The following is a 19,586-nucleotide window of genomic DNA, read 5'->3' on the forward strand; positions in this document are numbered from 1 at the left end:
ATTAACTTGGCTATGTTGGGCATAGATCAGAGCTTCTTGACTGTTTTAAAATCATGGCTACACAAGTACCTCTATCTATTTATTTATTTCTGTCAGCAACTCTGTACCTCAGACTACTGGCTCAGTTGAAATCCCAGAAACGTTTGCAATTTTTGCTACAGTTAACCCCTCTTCTCTGCTAATTTAAAATGACTTTTCCCCAATTTTAAAAATGGCTCATTTAAACTGTTTTCTCTAAAGATGGGTACCTGTTTACCAATAATTCTCACGCTTCTGGTTTCAGTCACTGCTGCCTATCCTTAATCTCTAAATTTGTCAGTCTCATTCAATTACTCTGCCTGTATAGGAGTACTTGCAATTCCCTTTTTTCCTGTTTAAAGGTGAGCCTAATATTCTTGTTTTGTTAAATGCATACCCTTTGAAGAGCGTGCGTTAATGGAGCCCTGTGTTCTGAGTGCGTGATGTCTCCTTTTGCCTTTTGAAGGGCTAGCTTGAGCCCTGGGGCTAGGGCTGATGGCTGAGTGCCCTGCAGCCTGTTATTTCAAGGGGGCGGCGAGGCAATGTGCATTAGCATGTAGGTGGGCAGTTGGGCAGAGTGGTGGAGGCAGTGTCCTCTGTGCATCGCCATCCCTACACATGTCATCAAAGGAAAACTACTGCACAAAGCTGGGGAGGGGAGGAGAGGGAGTGTCCTCTCACGCCCCTGCCATGCTTTCCTGCAGGATGCAGAATCCTGGGGTCTGGGCCACGCTTTGGGCCTCTGCCGCCGTTGGGCAGGAGGCCTTTCCCCTCAGGCGGTCCCTTCTGTGAGAAGAGGATGCTGGGTGGAGGGGGCCCCTGCAGCTCTGCCCTCAGAGCGAGCAGCACCAGCCCCCTCTTCCCAAGGGCGCAGCGAGGGCGACCCTGGGTCTCCTCCCGGAGGGGGCACGAGCTCTGCGGTCCAGGAGCTGAGGCAGGCTCCGGGAGGCGACCCTTAGCCCTGGGCTCAGGCCGCCTGGATCCCGCCGCAGGCCGCAAGCAGGGCCGGACCCTCGTCACCTAGCAACACTGGTCAGGCAAGATGGGGGGGGGTGGGGAGGAAAGGGTTCCCCGCAGCTTGGTCACGTGCCCTCCGAGGCGGGCCGTTCCGAAAGGCGCCTGCGGGAGAGCGTCAGCGCGGGCGGGGCCGTGCGCGTGCGCCGGGCACGGCACGGGCCGGGCGGGGTGGGGGTGGGGAACTGGGGCGGAACACCAGTGGGGGGCATGCGCGCAGAGGAGCACAGGGACGGGAGGTGGCGCCTGCGCACGAGAGGACATGAGGGGGTTGGCGCCTGCGCGCTCTCTGCTCGGGAGGCGGAGGCAGGGCGGCGCCTGCGCGCTAACGGCGTAGGCTCGGGGACGGGGTGGGGAGAAGAAGAGCTCGGGAGGAGCCGCCGCTGCCCGGACACCGAGCGGATCCGGATCCCTGCGGCGCCGCCAGCAGCGGGGCCTGCTCAGCCGCCGTCGGAGTCCCAGCTCCCCGGGGGAGGCCGCGCGGGGAGGGGCGGTCCGGGAGCCGACGCGGGGAGGCGGCACCATGACCGGGCGCGGCCACAACAAGCTGCCCACGACCGAGCGCATCGTGAAGGGTGAGGGGCCGGGGCCGGGGCGCGGGCGGGCGGGGCTGCCCCCCCCCCCGGTTCTGTGGCGACGGGGCTGCCGCGCTGTGACTGCCGAGGGGAGGGGCCTGGGGGTTCCCGCGGTCTGGGCCCGTAGGGGGAGGCTGGGGCGGTTGGGCTGGGCACCGTTAGAGGCGGCGGCGGGGGGGGGGCGGTTACTGCGCGCGGGGGGGGGGGGCCCGAGTGTGCGCGCGCGGGGGCTGGGGGGGGGCCCTGCCTGCAGGGAGCAGGCGGGTGAGCGGTGCAGGGTGGGGAGCTGGCTTTCCTGTTGAGCTCGCTCTTCACAGGTAAAGGAGGGGGGCGAGGTCAGGGAGTTGAGGGTTGCGCCCCCCCCTCCCCCCCCGCAGGTGGGGCGGTGTGGGCACGTGGGCGACCCCACTTGCCCATTTCCAGTCTGGGCACTCAGCTTCACGGAGACGAGCCCTGGCCAGTGCTGATGGGCTTTGGGCTCCAAGAAGGGTGGAGATTTGCCCTTGCCCTCCCTAGCCCCTGATGTGCAAGGCACCTCGTTTTGTGCCTGCGGCTGAGTGTCTTCCTGAAGTCCTTCTGCTTTGACATGCTGTGCTTGGTGCATGCTGCCCTGGGCTGAGCACCTCACCTCCTCGATGCTATTTTAAAAGAGCTGATGATGTTGGAAGCGGTTAATAGAGAGGAGGGCAAAATGTTAATCGAGAAGTTCCTGGATTAGTTGGAAGCTTGTACAATGTAGATTTAGCTGCCCTAATTAATTTAATGCCATCTCTCATACCCACGTATTGGAGAACATCTATTTTATATGTTTGATTTGTTTAAATTTTTGCTCAGCAGCCGTCCCTGCTATACAATTGCACCGTTACAACAGCTGCTCACTTGGGCATCTTAAATTGTTATATTCAGTCATGCTACCCTGAACCCATCCTGTGACAGGGACTGAGATATGGACAGAAATATGTCAAATTTCACATGTATAGAGCCTCTGCTGACCATTTAGCTGCTTACACTGTCACTTCTACCTACTACTCTAACCTGGGCCCAAATTAATTTTTACCTGTTCAGATGTTAATAGCTGCTGCTTGATACATAGACAAAGTGAAACAGGGTGACAGCCAGGACCCTGAGGTTCCTATGAGTTGGTTAGATGTTTAACATTTGGTCTTTTTTGTGATTTTAGTTTAATATTGCTGCTAGAAATGAGAGGGTAATGTCAATTCAGCTCTCTTGTATAGTAACACAATGTTAGCTTACATTGTAGCTGAGCCTTTGGACTCATTTCTGGGAAATCCTATTAACAACGATGTGTGCGTTGTGGATGCACTAGATTGAATACATTCAGTAGAGAGAGTATCTTTGGGTCTAGACAGCAGTGCGATATCCAGAAAGCCAGAGTTTGGGAATGGCCTTTGATAATTAGTCCTCAGCCAGGTGGAGCTCACACACATGTAGTGAGTTATTCACTGGAGCTTAAAGGGAGACCGTATGATCATTCACTACACAAATGCATGCTGACAGTATGTAGTGAAGCATGGGGGATAGTCTCATAAGGAGGCTGCCCTATAGCTAGAGTGCTGTGATTTGGACTGGCTTTGGATGCCTCGGGAGGAATTTCATCGATCTTTTAAAAAAAAATATTAAAAGGTGGTTGCATTGCACTTATTAAAAAGTGGTTGTAAAATGTATTCACATTTTAAACCTAAAGAGAAATGAGAGCTAATTTTGTTCAATTCCTGCACTGAAAAAGTTTCTCCTGTTCTGTTACAGATTTTAATAATGTTTGTCTTAAGAACTTACATTTCCAAAGGACTGTGAAAACATTAGCCTTAATTATGTTCAGTCATAAGCAAGTGGAAACACTGTAGTTCCTCAAGTTTGTCTACTTATACCTATTATTTTAAAGCAGCTCAGTTTTTCAGTCCTGTGTTAGACCCCCTTGTATTTCTGGTTCATGAGATATCACTATTAAGCAGCTCGGCACAAAACCAAGTGATGTCTGTTTTAACCAAACATCTTAATCGTCAAACATTGTTAATAGTTTCGACGTGGCCAGAAGTAGGTCTCAGTGGAAGCTGTCAAGACATTACTTGAAGCAAAATCACTCAGCTATTAAGATAGGTATAGTTTTGCATATTTTTTTTTTTTACTAAAAAGGCCTGGCATAGATCAAAAGCCTCTGAAGTTTTGTTGCATTTCATAATGGTGGAATGTGATACTTTAGTTAGATGTAAACCCTCTGAAATGGGACTGCAAATGAAATTTCTATTCAGTCCCCTTATTAGCAGTCTCAGCAGTGAGGTTAAGAATTGGTAAAAAGAAGTGGGTCTGCAGCCCACTCCATCAGAGGCATAGAATGGAACATAGAGTAAGAAGATATATATACATACAGAGAACATGAAGTTGCCAGACCAACTTCCACCTTTTCATGTTCTCTGTATGTATATATATCTTCTTACTCTATGTTCCATTCTATGCCTCTGATGAAGTGGGCTATAGCCCACGAAAGCTTATGCTCAAATAAATTTGTTAGTCTCTAAGGTGCCACAAGTACTCCTTTTCTTTTTGCTGATACAGACTAACACGGCTGCTACTCTGAAACCTGTCGTTAAGAATTGGGTGGACCATGGGGGCTGACCTCCCTTCTCACGCCTATTGGTGGATCATGCAGGACAGAGGTGAAGCATGTTGTCAGGGAATAATGCTGTACACCTCTCCTCCTCTGGGTAAATAGGGCATTGATCTACAAAGAAGTAACTTGTAAAAATAGGCCTTCAGACATGTCTGTTGTACAGTAAAGGTTCTATTTCATTGTACATGAAGGATAAACTATCACCCTTGGGTGTAAAATAAATAGTCTGGAAAGTAGTGGTGACAGTGAGAGTAGCTGTCTGCAGTGGGGATCCTGATTTTTTTATCTTAACTAAAAGTTATGTCCTGATGACTCGAGTGGACTGGAGAGAGCAGCCTGACTACTGAGCTATATTTACATTTGTCTTTATGAAGAATTCTTAAAAAAACCTGATATTGTTATTTTAACACTTGGCCAGATCAAGGCAAAGAAACGAGAGCCTCATCTTTACTTCTTCCTGAAAAAAAGTCACCAAGTTATGTCAGTGTGTTGGGATCTTGACTAATCGCTATGAGGAACTGAATTGCTAAAATCTAGTATTTTCTCTTTTGGCTACAACCACCGTTTCATGTTTCTCAGTAATCCGCGTAATAGCTTTATAATGTAATACTTAACACTTATATAGTGCTGCTGGCTAGCCACTAATTTGCAACCCTTCTGTGAAATAAGGAAGCATATTCACTGTTTTACAGCTGGGCAAACTGAAGCCCTTAAGAAATAAAGTGACTTTCTTAAGGCCATGCTGTGAATGATAGCTAATGCTGGGATTAGCATTTAGCAGTTCCTGCTTTGGTCGAGACCACATTGATAGACATCTCCCACAAACAAGAATTGTTTCTTCGGGTTAAGATAGAGTTTATCATCTTTCAGAACTCCCTGTGTGCTCCTCTCTCACAAACACTCAAACTTTGTCAGTCTCATAGCTGCATACGCAGCTTATTTGTATTAAGGGAACAGCATAAGAGGGGGTGAGTTTACAAGCCCTCAGCTTTTCTTTGCTAGTGCTTGAGCTGCTGCTCTGACAATTCACCCAACAAATTTATCATAAGAACGTTCAGTTCTCAAGATAAAAGTGTTTCCTTTCTCGTTTCAGGAGTCTAGTTCTTGGTTTGGATTTTCCAAACATGAGTTAGATCTCAAGACCTATGGCAGCATGCCATTGAGGAGTTAGCCAAGAGAGTAAATAGCAAGTCTAGGAAAGAAGGACTCCTAATAAGAGGTAGCCAAAACTTGGAGATTTCAGTATTTATGGGAATGGAAGACACTGTGTGCTGGTCAAGGTGATGTGTTAACAGTATGGTTGTTCAGCTCAGATGAGGCATAGTTTTTGAGTGGAATATAAATGCACAAAAGATGGTTCATCTTGCTCTTTTTGTGCAGGCCATGTCCCATATATCAGTTGTGGCATGGGCAACTCTTAGTATAGGGCAGCTGTTATTTTTAGAAAGATGGGGTCTGATTATGCAGTCCATATTCGGGCAAAACTCCCAATGATTTCAATGAGAGCTTTACCACTGAGTGAGAGCTGTAGGGTTGATTCTAATTTGGTATATTCTGCTTTTCTGTGGCTTTGAAGGGGTTCCTTCAGATTGTGTCAAAGCGAATCAAGATGGAGCTAGAAAATTCGCTGCTTTACCATGCTAGGTCAAAACTGTTCTGAGGCCTTGCACTTCGTAAAAAGTTGTGGTTTTAAAATATATACCTTGTTAATATACAGTATTCTTATTTTGAAGTTGAATATATTTCTCCCCTATCTGAGGTACTCACAGATGCTGTACAGCTATTTCATAACACACCACATGGATAAAAATATCAAACAAATACTAGCCTAAAACTGCATACACTGGGAATGGGAATCTTATAAGGAGGCACAGAGATGGACCTTAATATGAGGGAAATGTTTATTAAAAGACATAAATATATGTGTGAGGGTCTGCCATAATATTTAATGTTTTCTTTTGTGAGATTAGACAAGATAAACCAACTTAATTGGTTTATCTTGTCTAATGAGAATGAATTTATGAAACACTTGGGGGCTGGGGGAAAGCCTGCTGTAGGTAGTGGTTAAAAGTAAGGACAAAGGGTGCAAACTTGTTTGGGGGACGAGGGGAGCTTTCTCAAATCTTTGGAGCACCACGCTAAAAGTGCCAATACCAGCTGACTTAAGACACATCAGTGGGATCCCTAAAAGCCAGGTGGTGTCACAGCACAAGTACTCATCTGGACAAGGCTCAAGATCTTGAGCATAGATATGGCTATACCATTAAGGGCTATAGAAATCTGGAGATCTCACTGAATATTCCTTAATTAATGACTGATCTTTTCTGCCCCAAAGACACTTCTTAGCTCAGGTGGTCTTAATTTGATGTGGTTTGAGATGGGACAGCTTGCAGCCTGGGCTTGAATTGTCTGCTGCAAAACTCATGCTAACGCTATCAGATCATGTGATGATACATCCAAAAGTGCAACAGAAATCAAATACATTGCAGACCGTGGCACTCTAATACCTTATGGAAGAGTGAAAGATTAAACTATAATGTGCATCTGGGATTAAATGTCTCCTGCTCAGTCCTGCATATTAGAAGTGGGACCACCAGTTCATGTGTCTATCAACCTTTATAATATGAACCTGGCTTGAGCAAGTGCTCTAAACTGGGTCTTGGTAGTTAAAAATATGACTGCTCTCTCGTCGTCATGCTATCCTCTGATTTATCTGCATTTTAGCAGAGGTGTCTAGGCTGCTACTAAAGCCTACAATATGGTAGCAAAGGTATAAAATCATTAGAAATCATTGATGAGGCTTTGTGAAAATATAAAATATTGAGGTGCGTTTGTATTCCTTTGGAGAACCACATATGAAGTGCCGGAATGGTGCAACAACATGGAAAGGAGGGGGAGAATCCCATGTGTAAGTGGCAAGAGTTGCTGTTAATGGGTGAATCTTCTGTATATAATGTGATTTTTCTCTATTCCTACTGTCTGGATATTCTTCTGTGAAAGGTTAAAACTCTGTTCTTCATATTAAGGTCTGAACCTGCTGCTCAGAAGCCCAATTCTCTAGCAGTCAGAACAAATGAGTTCAAATCAGCCAGGTATCTTGATGAAATTAAAATGCTTAGCATTTTTCATTTAATAAAACAAAAAAGACAGGACTCGAATCTACCACTCCTAGCTGTAATATCATTTTCAGTGTTTAACTGGTTTTATGGCTAGAAAATGAAGGAAGGCTGCTTGCTTAGGAATTGAGTCTGCAGGAAGTAGGGCAGGGTGCCGGCTTAAAATAGTAACAAAGGCTGGCCTGTTTGTGATGAGCAGAGCTATTTAGGTAAATCCTGGAGTCCCAGTGGAGGTAGAGCCACACGTTAATCTCAAGATATTAGCTTGTAGACCAGTAATTGACTGAGTTTATCTCTGATGACTCTTTATTGGTTTTCAGGCATCTCCTGTTCAGTCCCTTACGCTTCTGTACGGATTGCCTTGCGATGCCGGGTATGTTTACTAGCTGTACAGTGTGTTAATGGGTTTAGACGTTAAGCAGTTTGAAGCAAGGGAGCGGGCTATGTGAAAGCAGCAGTGTTAATATATAAAACTCAGCTGTAAAGCCCTTCTTCAAGACTGGTCTCTTGGCCTGCAATACTGAGCTGGGTTGGAGTCCTGGGTCAGGAGTACAATGAAAGCTTATGGAGAACAGAATGATTTCTGTTTGATTGGTATTGGTGGGCTCCACAGGGAGGTCAGTCTCTGACTAAAAGGCTGATGGGCTGACAGGATGAAAAACAGTTGGGAGGATGGGGGTTGGAAATGGGATACATGAGGAAAGTCCACATTGATGTGGCAGACCCCAGGAAGGATAGGAGAATGAAATCCTGTTCAGCTCTTTTAAAAGACTTAATTTGCAGGGAATGGTAGTGTTGTGCTATCTAAACTGCACTCCTGACTTCAAACCTCCAATCTCCGAAGAGGAAGTCTCTCTGGCTTCTCTAGCAGCAGCATCTCCAGCTATGAAGCTATAATAGATTCTTGCTATGTTGCCATTAGTAGCAGAGGTGGAGGTGACTGTATTGAGTAATATGACCTCTTCCAGCTGGGAGCCTGGGTATGTTACTTACGTGAGACTCCTAGATTTTATTTATGTGGGATCCAGAAATCTAAATCCATCTCTACACTGTTAATTTTTTTGAGGGTGGGGGTGATGATAAATACCTTCTGGCTTCTGCAAGAGCAATGATGATGGTTTCTGAGACTTAAATTTTGCCCCTCTGCCCCCACCCCAAGCTGAGCAGGACCAGGTGAGAGAGAATATGCAGCATTAGCTCCCATAGCTAGCTGCAAAAGGCTTTCCATTTCGTAAGCAGGCGAGGGATGGTGATCAGGCATAAAATGGCTTTAAAACCAGTAGCAAGATAATTCATCTTATAAAATTGCAGTGCTCAAATTTGTAACCTGAAGATTTCCTAGAGCATAACCAATAATAAAGATATGAAGAAGAATGTTCATTCTGGTGATAGTTGTAGGTTTCTTTGTATGATTACTGTAAAGTGATTTCACTTTTTACCCATGTTCATACCTGTAGGATTAATTTTTTGGCACTTACCAGGTTTTATAACTGATTTATGAGTAAGGCTGTAAGAAAGTCATGATTTTTTTGGTTCAAAAGTTGTTGCCACGGTTTGCTAAAGCTGTGGCTTTGGTGCAGGGCCAAATTTGAGTGTGCCAGGTGCAGTGCCATTCACTCAGTTGGCCTGGCCACCTCCCGTCATGACAGAGGGGCAGCTGGGCCAACTCTGAGTGAGTGGCTCTGAAACCCCGTGAGTGGATGGCATGACGGAGAGCTGGCCAGACCAAATTTGAGTGAGTGGTATTGCGACTTGGTGCATGTGATCGCAGTGCTAATCAAATTTGTGGGAACTACAAGAAGATGTGATGTGTGTTTAAAAGTTTCTGTTTCTACAAGAAAATCACAGCCTGTGATTTTCTTACAGACTTGTATAAGAATCTTTTGATATGTTACAATGGGGTGGAATAACTCCTCTTAAAATGGTGATTGAATTTAGGTGATTTTATAAAGGGGGTTTGGTCCTGCTTCGCTTTATAAGTTGCTTGGAGGTGAACTGCTCCAATTGAGCTCTAATATAGGCTCTTTGGGACTGGAGGGTTAGGTTTTATAATACCATATATTGCAACATCTTTCCTACAAACTATCACAGTGATTGCAAGACATTGTCTGGGTGCAGATGACCGGGAACAGTGGAGTAAAGACATTGTCCGGTGATTTAGAATCTGTTTGTAACCAGAACTGATCCCAGTGTAAACAGCACTTACACTGAAGCATTCAGCCATATGATGAGTATTGGAAGGCAGAGAAATTGTGTCATCCACGATTATACCGTGTGACTTGGTAACTTTTCTGCAGTGGATAATGCAAGTAATTGAAAACTTTGCTACTGGTAGTGATTGTCTCTTGCTCAGTATAATGCAACACTTTGGTCTAAGGCCTGCTGGCTGGGCTCTGCATGCCTGTGTCACAGTTAGCAGTGGAATCTTATGAAAGTGTTTGTGGACGTTACTTTGCTTAGGTTTCCCATATGGAACAGGTCAGCTTATGCCTACAGAGCTGGCTTGAGTCTGATCTTAAAAGTACACTATGTGCAAAATCACGTTCACTTAAAGTAGGTTTAAAACTAGAGCCAACCTCCTCTACCCCCTCCCCCCCCCATGCCGCTGGTAGCGTCAGATTTACATTTACCAGCAGGTGGGGAATTTGTCTTTGATACAAAGACCCTACTGTTTTTGTATTAATAATCTATTAGTGGACTAGCTGTCAGCTTGCTAACCTTGTGAAAACAGGTGGTGAATTTCCCTGTCTGCTGACATCTAGGAATCCCTTCTGGTCTCCTTTGGTTAGCTCACTTTTTTAAGTAGCTGCAGCTGTTTGCTGGGGACCTCATGCTTTTTTTTTTTCCCCCTCCAAGCTTAATGATGACCCTCTCAAGTCAGCTGAGGAAATTATCCAGTCTGATGGAGCTGATGGAAGGAAAATGACAAATCTGAAGTTGGGTGGCATACTGTTGAGTGATTTTTCATAGTAATATGTGTATTTTTAACTGCTGAAAAGTCTGTAGAGCTTCAGTGTCTCAAAGATTTTTCAGGGCTTACTGCTCTCCTTTCTCTACGGCATCTAGCAGTTTGAGATTGCAGTTCAGGTTCCTTATATTACTGAGCCATCAGAGTACTGAGTCAGAACAGAGTAAGTCATGGTCCCTGCCCCAATAAGCTTAAAATCCAAGACAAACCAAAGACAGCAGATCAGTCATTCAGCTTTGGCTCATTAGGAGCTGGAACTGTTGCATAGCAGTGCAGACACTTTAAAACTAAATTCAGCTTTCCCAGGCAAGTAGAATATTGGTGTCTTAGTCATCAGTGGGAAAGGTGGGCGAATAGATTTAGTGTTCCAGTGAGTAAATTTTCATGACTGTCTTGTAAAAACTGAAGTAAAACAGGGCTTCTGCAGGTAGAAGGCTAACACTACTGGTCTTCCCAGAAGACATGTGTCATGAATTTGGGTCTCGATGTTGAGCTTGGTTTGCAGGGAAATCCCATTGGCAGGAAATGAATCCATGCATGAAGAGTTAATTTACATAATGAAAGTTTTGTAGCTGCTCTTCTTGCTATGAGTTGGGTGGCTGATGCATAGCAGCAGTCTTAAGTTGCCTCTGTTTTAATAGTACTCCTATTTCAAATCTCACGGCACTCTTGTGAAACCATAGTCCTCTCTCTACAGATGCTGGGGAAAAGGGGAGCAACATGCCCCCCTGTGTGTGCAGAGAGCCTTATATCGAATTCCATTAAATGGAGAGGTGAGAAATGGCAGAGTTCTACACTGTCTTAGACTTAGTCTGCATTGGAAAAGTTTTCCCAGCATAACTATACCAACAAATGCTCCCAGTGTAGATGCAAAAAGAAAAGGAGTACTTGTGGCACCTTAGAGACTAACCAATTTATTTGAGCATGAGCTTTCGTGAGCTACAGCTCACTTCATCAGATGTTTACCGTGGAAACTGCAGCAGACTTTATATACACACAGAAATCATGAAACAATACCTCCTCCCACCCCACTGTCCTGCTGGTAATAGCTTATCTAAAGTGATCAACAGGTGGGACATTTCCAGCACAAATCCAGGTTTTCTCACCCTCCACCCCCCCACACAAATTCACTCTCCTGCTGGTGCTAGCCCATCCAAAGTGACAACTCTTTACATAATCAAGTCGGGCTATTTCCTGCATAGATCAAGGTTTTCTCACATCCCCCCCACCCCCATACACACACAAACTCACTCTCCTGCTGGTAATAGCTCATCTAAACTGACCAAGATGCAGTTTATCTTGGCTAAAGCACTTAATTGCATCTGCTTGAGGGCATTTGCCAAAATAAAAATATAGTTGGGGGCGGGGGAGAATCTCACCCCTGACTAACAATGATGTGCCAGCAGAAGTTACTCGTTGTAGACCTGGCCTCGGAGCAGTAGCTGGAAGGTTAGGCTGTGTTGTATGTTGCTTCCAAACTGTTCTTGTGGACTCAGATCTAGTTGGCTTTTATTTTCTAACCTCCTTGTATTTACCAGTAGGTCCCTCCACAGGGTGGGAAGGGCTGTGGGGTACACTTTCAAAAGGAGCTTATAAAAGTGATTACACTCTTGGCACATACTTTATTATGTCTGTTTGCATTTTGAAACATTAAAGTGTAACTTGATTATTGGAATTAGATGCATGTGACTTATAAATAGACATAGAGGGCCAAATTCTGTTACGCTGTTGGAACAGAAAGGTGAACTTGGCCTCAAAGGTTGAGCATTGCTCCCTTACTGGAATGCAGTTGATAAGCGATGTAGTGGTGAGACTTTAGGTTCTGATTTCTAAAGGGAGCATTTCAATTCAGTGGTATATCTCAGGGTGACTTGAATCTAGTATTGTGATAACTTACTGTGTTTCCCTCTTCCCCCATGGAAAAAATTGTTCAACTTTAGTATGAATGATTTTTTTAAATATTGTGTAGATTGTTTAGGATTTTTTATAGGCAGCTGTTTTTATCCTAATTTCAGAAGAAATGATCTGGTTCAGTATGAAGGGTAGGGTAAGCTTTCTGAATCTGTTCCATATAAAGGATTAATTTTCATTCAGAAGATACAGCTGTCTTAGACCGGTTTCATATTAGATCAAAATTTTTAGTGAGCCCTAAAATCACCCCTCGGAAATCAGGTGCTTAAACACTCCTAATCTATTTGAGGTAGTCACCATTCATTAAAAAATGAAGTATTCTGTAAAAACAGGGAAGGAGGGTAAGATATTCAGAGTCTGAAATTCAGCATATCTACGTTAATAGGGACATTGAAAGTGAATCCAGGGACTGTCATGGGGACCTTGGCTGTCTGCAACAGTAAATACCCACATGATGACGATTGGCCTGACTTCCAAGGTGCTGAGAACTTGTGGCTCTTGTCCAATTCAACTGGATTTGTGGATGTTCTGAGATTCAGGCACCATATTCATATCAGAAAAGGAAAATTACGATTTACAAGGGAAATACGATAATCTGCAAAAGTTTAGGTGGTTAGAGAGGAACAAAGAGCAATAAAGTGGTGTAATAATAAGTATTTACATAGTGATCATGACATCCCTGTGAGGTAGATGCTCGTTTTATTAAGTGGCCTGCCTAAGGCATGAATTGCGTTTGGATTAATAGGATCAAACATTAATGGAGCAAGTTATATTCTGCGGTGGGTAACAGGTTAGAGGAGCTGTTGTTTGCTTCATGTTGTGATTATTTAGTTTCCATGGTGCTTATTTAGCTGAAGTGGTAATTCTGCTGTGGCTCATCAATATCCCTACTTGTGCCAGAGTTGCTTTAAACTGAATAATGGCAAAGATTATTTGTCTGGGTTGGTCCATGCTTCAGAAAGTTAGGATGAAACAGATCTCAAAATGGGGCTCTAGGAATGAAGAGATCCTGGGGTTACCAGAGATTTGTGCAGATGATCATTTCAAGAAGTAAAGATTATTCAATGGAAAATTTAATTCTAGCTATAAATATATTGGGGGAACTAACAGCAGGTTTGAATTTGATGAGTTTACTTAAATGTTAAGGGTCAGCCTGGGTTCAACCCCTTTGAGGAATCAGTCTGGGGAAAAGGTAAGAAACCTAACTTGGTTTCCTGTTTAGACTGTACACCTATAGCAGTTATCCATAGGACAGGCCTGGTCTTTTTAAAAAATATTGGGAAGCCTTTGCCTGCCATTAATGTTTACAGCTCTGGTTGTAAAGGCAATTTCATGCTCGGTCTCTTCCACTTTACAGCCTCTACTTTTAAATATGATTTCTCTCTCCTGTTCCCTCCCCCCAAATGTCCACCTTTAACCTTTGCATCGTGCTTCTGTCAGATCTCGCAGGTGACGCAGGGTTGGGTTGGTCCAAGGTGCTGCAGGAAGCGTGTGTTGAAGATTTAATATGTGGTATTCTTCCTTCTGAGTCAGTATGGGCCCAATGCCCCAGCATATTGCTGAGGACAGTCTATTATTTATTTGTATTCTAGCACGTAGGAACTGCTGGTGCTGCTGTTAGCTGGGGTATAAAACAGATACTGATGGCTTGTTAAAAATTCCATAGCACTCTTTTCATGTGTCTTCGAGATGTCAGCCCAAGAGTTCTGCCCAAATTTCATCTGGAGGGATTACATGCCATTCCCCTTGCAGTTTAACTTCACTATGTCTGTTCATTTCCCATCTCTCAGTTGTGTACTTGGTTTGAGCTGTTTCTAAAATGCTCTAAGGTCTTGGGATGAAGGGTGATATAGAAGAGTAAATTAGTAAATTCTGCATGTGTGGGGTGACGGAAGTTTGCAGCATAACGCAGGCTGAAGGAGGAACTTGTTATGGTGCCATGGAATAAAGAGAAATAGTGACACAGATTGACTAGAATATTGCTGTGGCTGTATAAAGATGTCATCCATTGCTTGCCATCCAAGTATTTGTTCCCTGTTAATTACTGTTACAGCTTTGCGCATTGCTGAAACTTTAGCCTTCTGTGGACACAGGATGGCACACTGGTTACCTTTCATCACTGAACCAGGTGGATTTGTTCAGATTGAGCCAATTGACTGTGAAGTAATAGTCTGAACCCTAAAAATATGCAATCAGCTCTGTTGAGTAGAAGAATGTTAAGTTACAAGTGGACAAAAAGAGAAGATCTCAGGAAATATAGCATTGCAATGTTTTGGAATAGAAAATGCCAGAGACCTGACATGCATGCTATTCATAATTTAACACAGGAGATAGTTTCTTGTAACCCTTTAAAAGGTTTTACAGAACTGAATCCAGTACAGCATTTTTATTGTGAATGTTCCTACCTTGAGCATCTGGGTTTGATCTTGGCAATAATTATTTCATAGAATCATAGGGCTGCAAGGGACCTCAAGAGGTCATCTAGTCCAACTCCCTGCTCAAAGCAGGACCCATCCCCAAGTTTTACCCCAACTCCCTAAATGGCCCCCTCAAGGATTGAACTCACAACCCTGGGGTTAGTAGGCCAATGCTCAAACCCCTGAGCTATCTCTGCTGTAACAGGTGGACATCTGTTGTCATGAATTGTCAGACTGTTAGCTGATTGTCAAACTTTTTAGATGTCTAGTTGCAAAGTGGTAGAAAGCATGAAATGTTTGGAAGCTATTAGAGTCTCCTTTAAATAGATTTACGTACTATCTATTACCTAAATCTATTAAAGGAGACTCTTTCAAGTTAACTTTTGTATGAGTGTAGAAATGACAGTCTCGCCAAAATCCACTGTGACTTGTACCAAGGTGAAAGACTATCTGAAAGGGTATGGTTCTTGTCAGAACTGTTAGCTGTTCTTTCAGAATGCTTGAAATGCCTTCTTCCTCCCCCCCCCCCCCCCCAGGCTTTTAGCCATCTGTTGAACTAACCAGCTGTAATTCCTCCACTCATCTGACTAGAAGCAGACAAGAGAAGGAGCCCATTGCAGTGAATGACTTTTCAGGTATGCTCCCATATTGGGTTCAGGACTTGCAGCATAATTTCTCTGATGTTCACTACTGAGCAATACTCTGTCATTTTAATCCTGAGCTGCTGCTTTTGACTGGAAGTCTTGGATGGTTTGAAACTTAAAATCTGTCTTCTCTGTCTGGTTCTGTCCATCAGAACCATTAATGGAGGGCTTGGGAACAAATTAGTCTGTACCAATCATCATTTTAGGCAAATGCTTCTTATTCCTTTTTCAGTAATGAGTATTGGTTGTTATTTTGTACAATTGTCCGAGTAATGGTAGTAATAGAGTTTTTGTGTTTCCGTTTTCATGGCATGGGTCTGATCTTTTTAAAGGTGTGGATTACTTAACTCTGATCTTGTTTAATGCTTGTTACCATGATTTCTTTGATGGGTGATGAGCATTTTTTTCTGAACACATTGACTACAGTGTTATAAAACTATGCTCTGGATTGCATTGCCTAACCCAGTCTATGCTCAAGAAGACTATTACCATGTTTAATAGATGTGTAGCATTAGTGCAGCTGTGACCATCTTATGAACATTTTAAGCTGTAATGTAGAAAAGGTGCAGGCCTTCTACTTAAAGGGCATGAAGATTTGGCAGTGGCAGAGTGACGTTTTGTGGGTGAGTGGGTTCCACACTTGAGCTGCCTGATATCTGGTTTTGCAGTGTTTCAGAGAAGTGGCTTTTTGTCAGGTTGTCATTCTGTAAATAACCTTTTGCCATATTCAGCCTCTTAGTTTGCAGGCTAAGAATACCTACAGTTGGTGTGTACACCTGGACTTGTAAATATAGAGCATGTTAATTTCACCAAACATCCATTCTTGCACTGCAGTGTGCTAAGGATATTGCTATCCTCTTACTTTTACTGAACTTCTTGAAACACAACTGACCCCTTAATCCATTTTAGATCATGGATGTTTACACCTCAAAGTTCACGTGCCATCGTGTCCCTTTGTCTTTGCATGGCATGTGGTATAAAATGTGTGCTGTTTTGCTAACCAGGAATTCTAATCTATTACTCATTATACTAGGTGTATATGGTGCTTTGCAAAATCATATGCCCCTGCCACAAGGATTTTGTCGTCTAAATTAGATTTGACACAGGACACGATGGTAAACAAAAGGAGCGGGCACGAGGATCTTAGTGAATGATCACGAGAAGTTCAATGTTATGTGCACCTTCCACCCTCTTTGAACTTTCTTAAACTTAGTATTTATGGGCAGTGTCTTGGGAGCCTCGTGTCAGATCAATTTAGTAGTCTTCATCTTCAGATTACTTTGACAGTCTGTAACTATCCTTCTCATCCCCCTGTGAGATAGGTAAGTATTTATACCTTCTACAGATGGGGGAGAATGAGGTCCAGAGAGAAATGTATAGCCCCATGGTGTGAGACGATGGCAGAGCCAGGGATTGTGCAGCTTCCAGTCTCTTGATCTAACCACTAGATGGTGCAGCCTGTACCCTATGCTAACTAAAGGTAGTACTATAAAGAAACTTCCTCCACAGCACCTTCTTACAGTATCGACCATTTCAATGGGGTTGAGTGCAAATGAGGGCAAAATCTATAATGGTGAAAATTAGTACATGGAATAATTACTTGCAGTGAGTTGATTAAAGCCTTTATTCAAGTTATGCTGGCTAACAGGATTATTTGCTTTGGCAACACTAATTACTTAAGTGCTCATCCTTATCACTTACTGTGTGCAGGAGGCATAATCATTGCTTAATAATATTGGTTGGGTTTTGTTTTGGTTAGAGCCTCAGATTTTGACCTCTCTGTCTGGTTGGGAGGATTTTTCATCTGTCCTCCTTGTGGACTCTGGCATATTTGGTCCTCTCCAGGTATCACAACATGCTTAACTACTATTCCAGCACCTTTTGACAATACTGGCATAAAGAACAGAGAACACTGTTTTTGGCTTGGTCTGTGGGAAGTGAAGTGAGGAGTATATTCCCATATACAGTAGGAGAAACAGTAATAATTGGCACAGATTCTCCTCCTTGGTGTATGTATGCAGCACCCATTCCGCTAGGGTCACTGCAGAGTGGTGGACAAATTGGCGGAGCAGAAAATAAGTTGATCATGTATATCCGATTCCGTTGGGAGTTAACAATCACATAAAGCTAGCGGTGAAACTTACATAAAAGTTCTTGGCTGCTCACATCAATGTATTGGCACAAATAATCCTCATTTTATCTTACATAAGACTCTACTAATTAAGACTACTGGGAAATGGCAAGGCAGAATTTGCCAGAAGTTTTTCCTGGATTGTTTCTGAATTGTGGATGGTCACTGCCTCTTCTGTGGTCACATACCCTTTTCATTAAACATGCTATCCTAAATTCTGTGGTCTGACTTTTTCTTAAGTGCTTTAAATGCTTAGGGTGATGTTAGAGTTACTGGCCATCTTTAAGACTTGAGAAAGCAATGACGTGGTTGTGACGTTACACTCCATATGCTTTATGGAAATATGCTTATGAGTGTGAATATGATGCAACTGGAATATGCTTTATGCAGCAGGTCTCTTGTAAGGTATCATAAAAGAGGTTAGGTTAGGAGTACTTGTGGCACCTTAGAGACCAACCAACCCATTTGAGCATAAGCCCCCGTGAGCCACAGCTCACTTCATCGGATGCAGACAGTATGCATCCGGTGAAGTGAGCTGTGGCTCACGGGGGCTTATGCTCAAATGGGTTGGTTGGTCTCAAAGGTGCCACAAGTACTCCTTTTCTTTTTGCGAATACAGACTAACACGGCTGTTACTCTGAAACCTGTCATAAAAAAGGTTATAACCTACTGAATATATTCCTTCTATTCGTATGCATGTATCAGTCTTGTATCTGAAGCTAGAAATATGAAATATAACTCTCAGGTCCTATTGTAATTATGCAAAGTGTGGGCCATTAATGGTCGTTTAGAATCTTGATGGCTCCCATTGACTAGGACAGTTGGTTGTAAATGGTTTAGTTACCTGCACGCCTTCCTGTGTACTCGTGGCCCAACCTAGGAAGAATGGAGACTAGGGGTTTTACAGTGAGATGTGACCATATCACATGATACTGGAAACCATCTTAATCCTTGTACTTTTCCACTGATGAGGTGGGGGTGGGGACAAGCACAGACAAGATTCCGGCCTTGTGCCTAAGCTATAAAAGGAGGTGGAGCAAGACAAAAAGGGCTGCCAGTCATGAGACAACCCCTGCTTACCACTTGAGAGGTTTGCTGGATCTAACACAGACTGTACCAAGGAAAAGGATTGGGCCCAGACTAGGAAGGAGTCTAGTCTGTGGAAGAAGCTTATTGGAACATCTTTGAGGGTGAGATATTACCTGTAATCAGTTTCTTAATGTATTAGGCTTAGACTTGCGTGTTTTGTTTATTTTGCTTTGTGACTGACTTTGTTCTGGCTATTATTACTTGAAACCATTTAAATCCTACTTTTTATACTTAATAAAATCACTTTTGTTTATTAATAAACCCCGAGTAAGTGATTAATCCCTGGGGGAGCAAACAGCTGTGCATATCTCTCTCTCGGTGATGCAGAGGGTGAACAATTTACGAATTTACCGTGTACAAGCTTTATACAGAGTGAAATGGATTTATTTGGGGTTTGGATCCCATTGGGAACTGGGTGTCTGGGTGCTGGAGACAGGTAACCTGCTGGGCTGTTTTTAGTTAGTCTGCAGCTTTGGGGGCGTGGTCCGGTCTGTGTTGCAGCAGGCTAGCATGTCTGGCTCAACAAGGCAGGGTTTTAGAGCCCCAAACTGGCAGGGAAAACGGGCTCGGAGGTATTTGAGCACATCAGGTGACAGTCCCAAGGGGATCTCTGTGACCAAACCCGTCAGTGGTATATTGGCTACATAAAATAATTCCTGATTTACCTTGAATTTTCTTCTCTCCCTTATGAGTCATTTGACTTTCAAATTCTATGAGTCCGCCATAAGGCGGAGCTAGCAGGTGGCAGGATGACTGCTGAGTTCCATACAAGAATTAACTTTTAATATGATTAGTTACAGTAGTGCCTGAAAGCCTCAATCAGGATGAGGCCCTAGTGTGCTGGGTGCTGTACACAGATTTGTACTTCACTCATTAGTGTCCCTCTCCTTCTTTCCTTCCCCTGCTTCCAACCCTACTCAGCTGCCAAATCCTGCAATTTCTTTCTGACAACTTTCAGTTAATAAAGTTACGTCACATTATTCCAGTCACAGAGTGCTGGACTGGGTCTCCTTTCATTACATCCAATCTTGTTCTTCTTCTCTCCTACGTTCCACGTTATTTGGAAAATAATGT

General features: G+C 43.6%; 1 protein-coding gene across 3 annotated transcripts in view; it reads left to right on the plus strand.

Annotated features, from left to right (window-relative positions):
* Positions 1–1,351: 1,351 nt before the first annotated feature.
* The window catches only part of PPP3CC (protein phosphatase 3 catalytic subunit gamma), a 53,588-nt gene continuing 35,353 nt past the window's right edge, over positions 1,352–19,586 (plus strand). For all 3 annotated transcript variants that reach the window (XM_073325349.2, XM_073325351.2, XM_073325350.2), the window contains exon 1: positions 1,352–1,607. In XM_073325349.2, the coding sequence (XP_073181450.2) occupies positions 1,556–1,607 (52 nt within the window). In that variant the 5' untranslated portion in view covers positions 1,352–1,555. The remainder of the gene's footprint in view (positions 1,608–19,586) is intronic.

The sequence above is a fragment of the Lepidochelys kempii genome, chromosome 26 (assembly GCF_965140285.1).
Source record: "Lepidochelys kempii isolate rLepKem1 chromosome 26, rLepKem1.hap1, whole genome shotgun sequence".
Classification (NCBI taxonomy): domain Eukaryota; kingdom Metazoa; phylum Chordata; order Testudines; family Cheloniidae; genus Lepidochelys; species Lepidochelys kempii.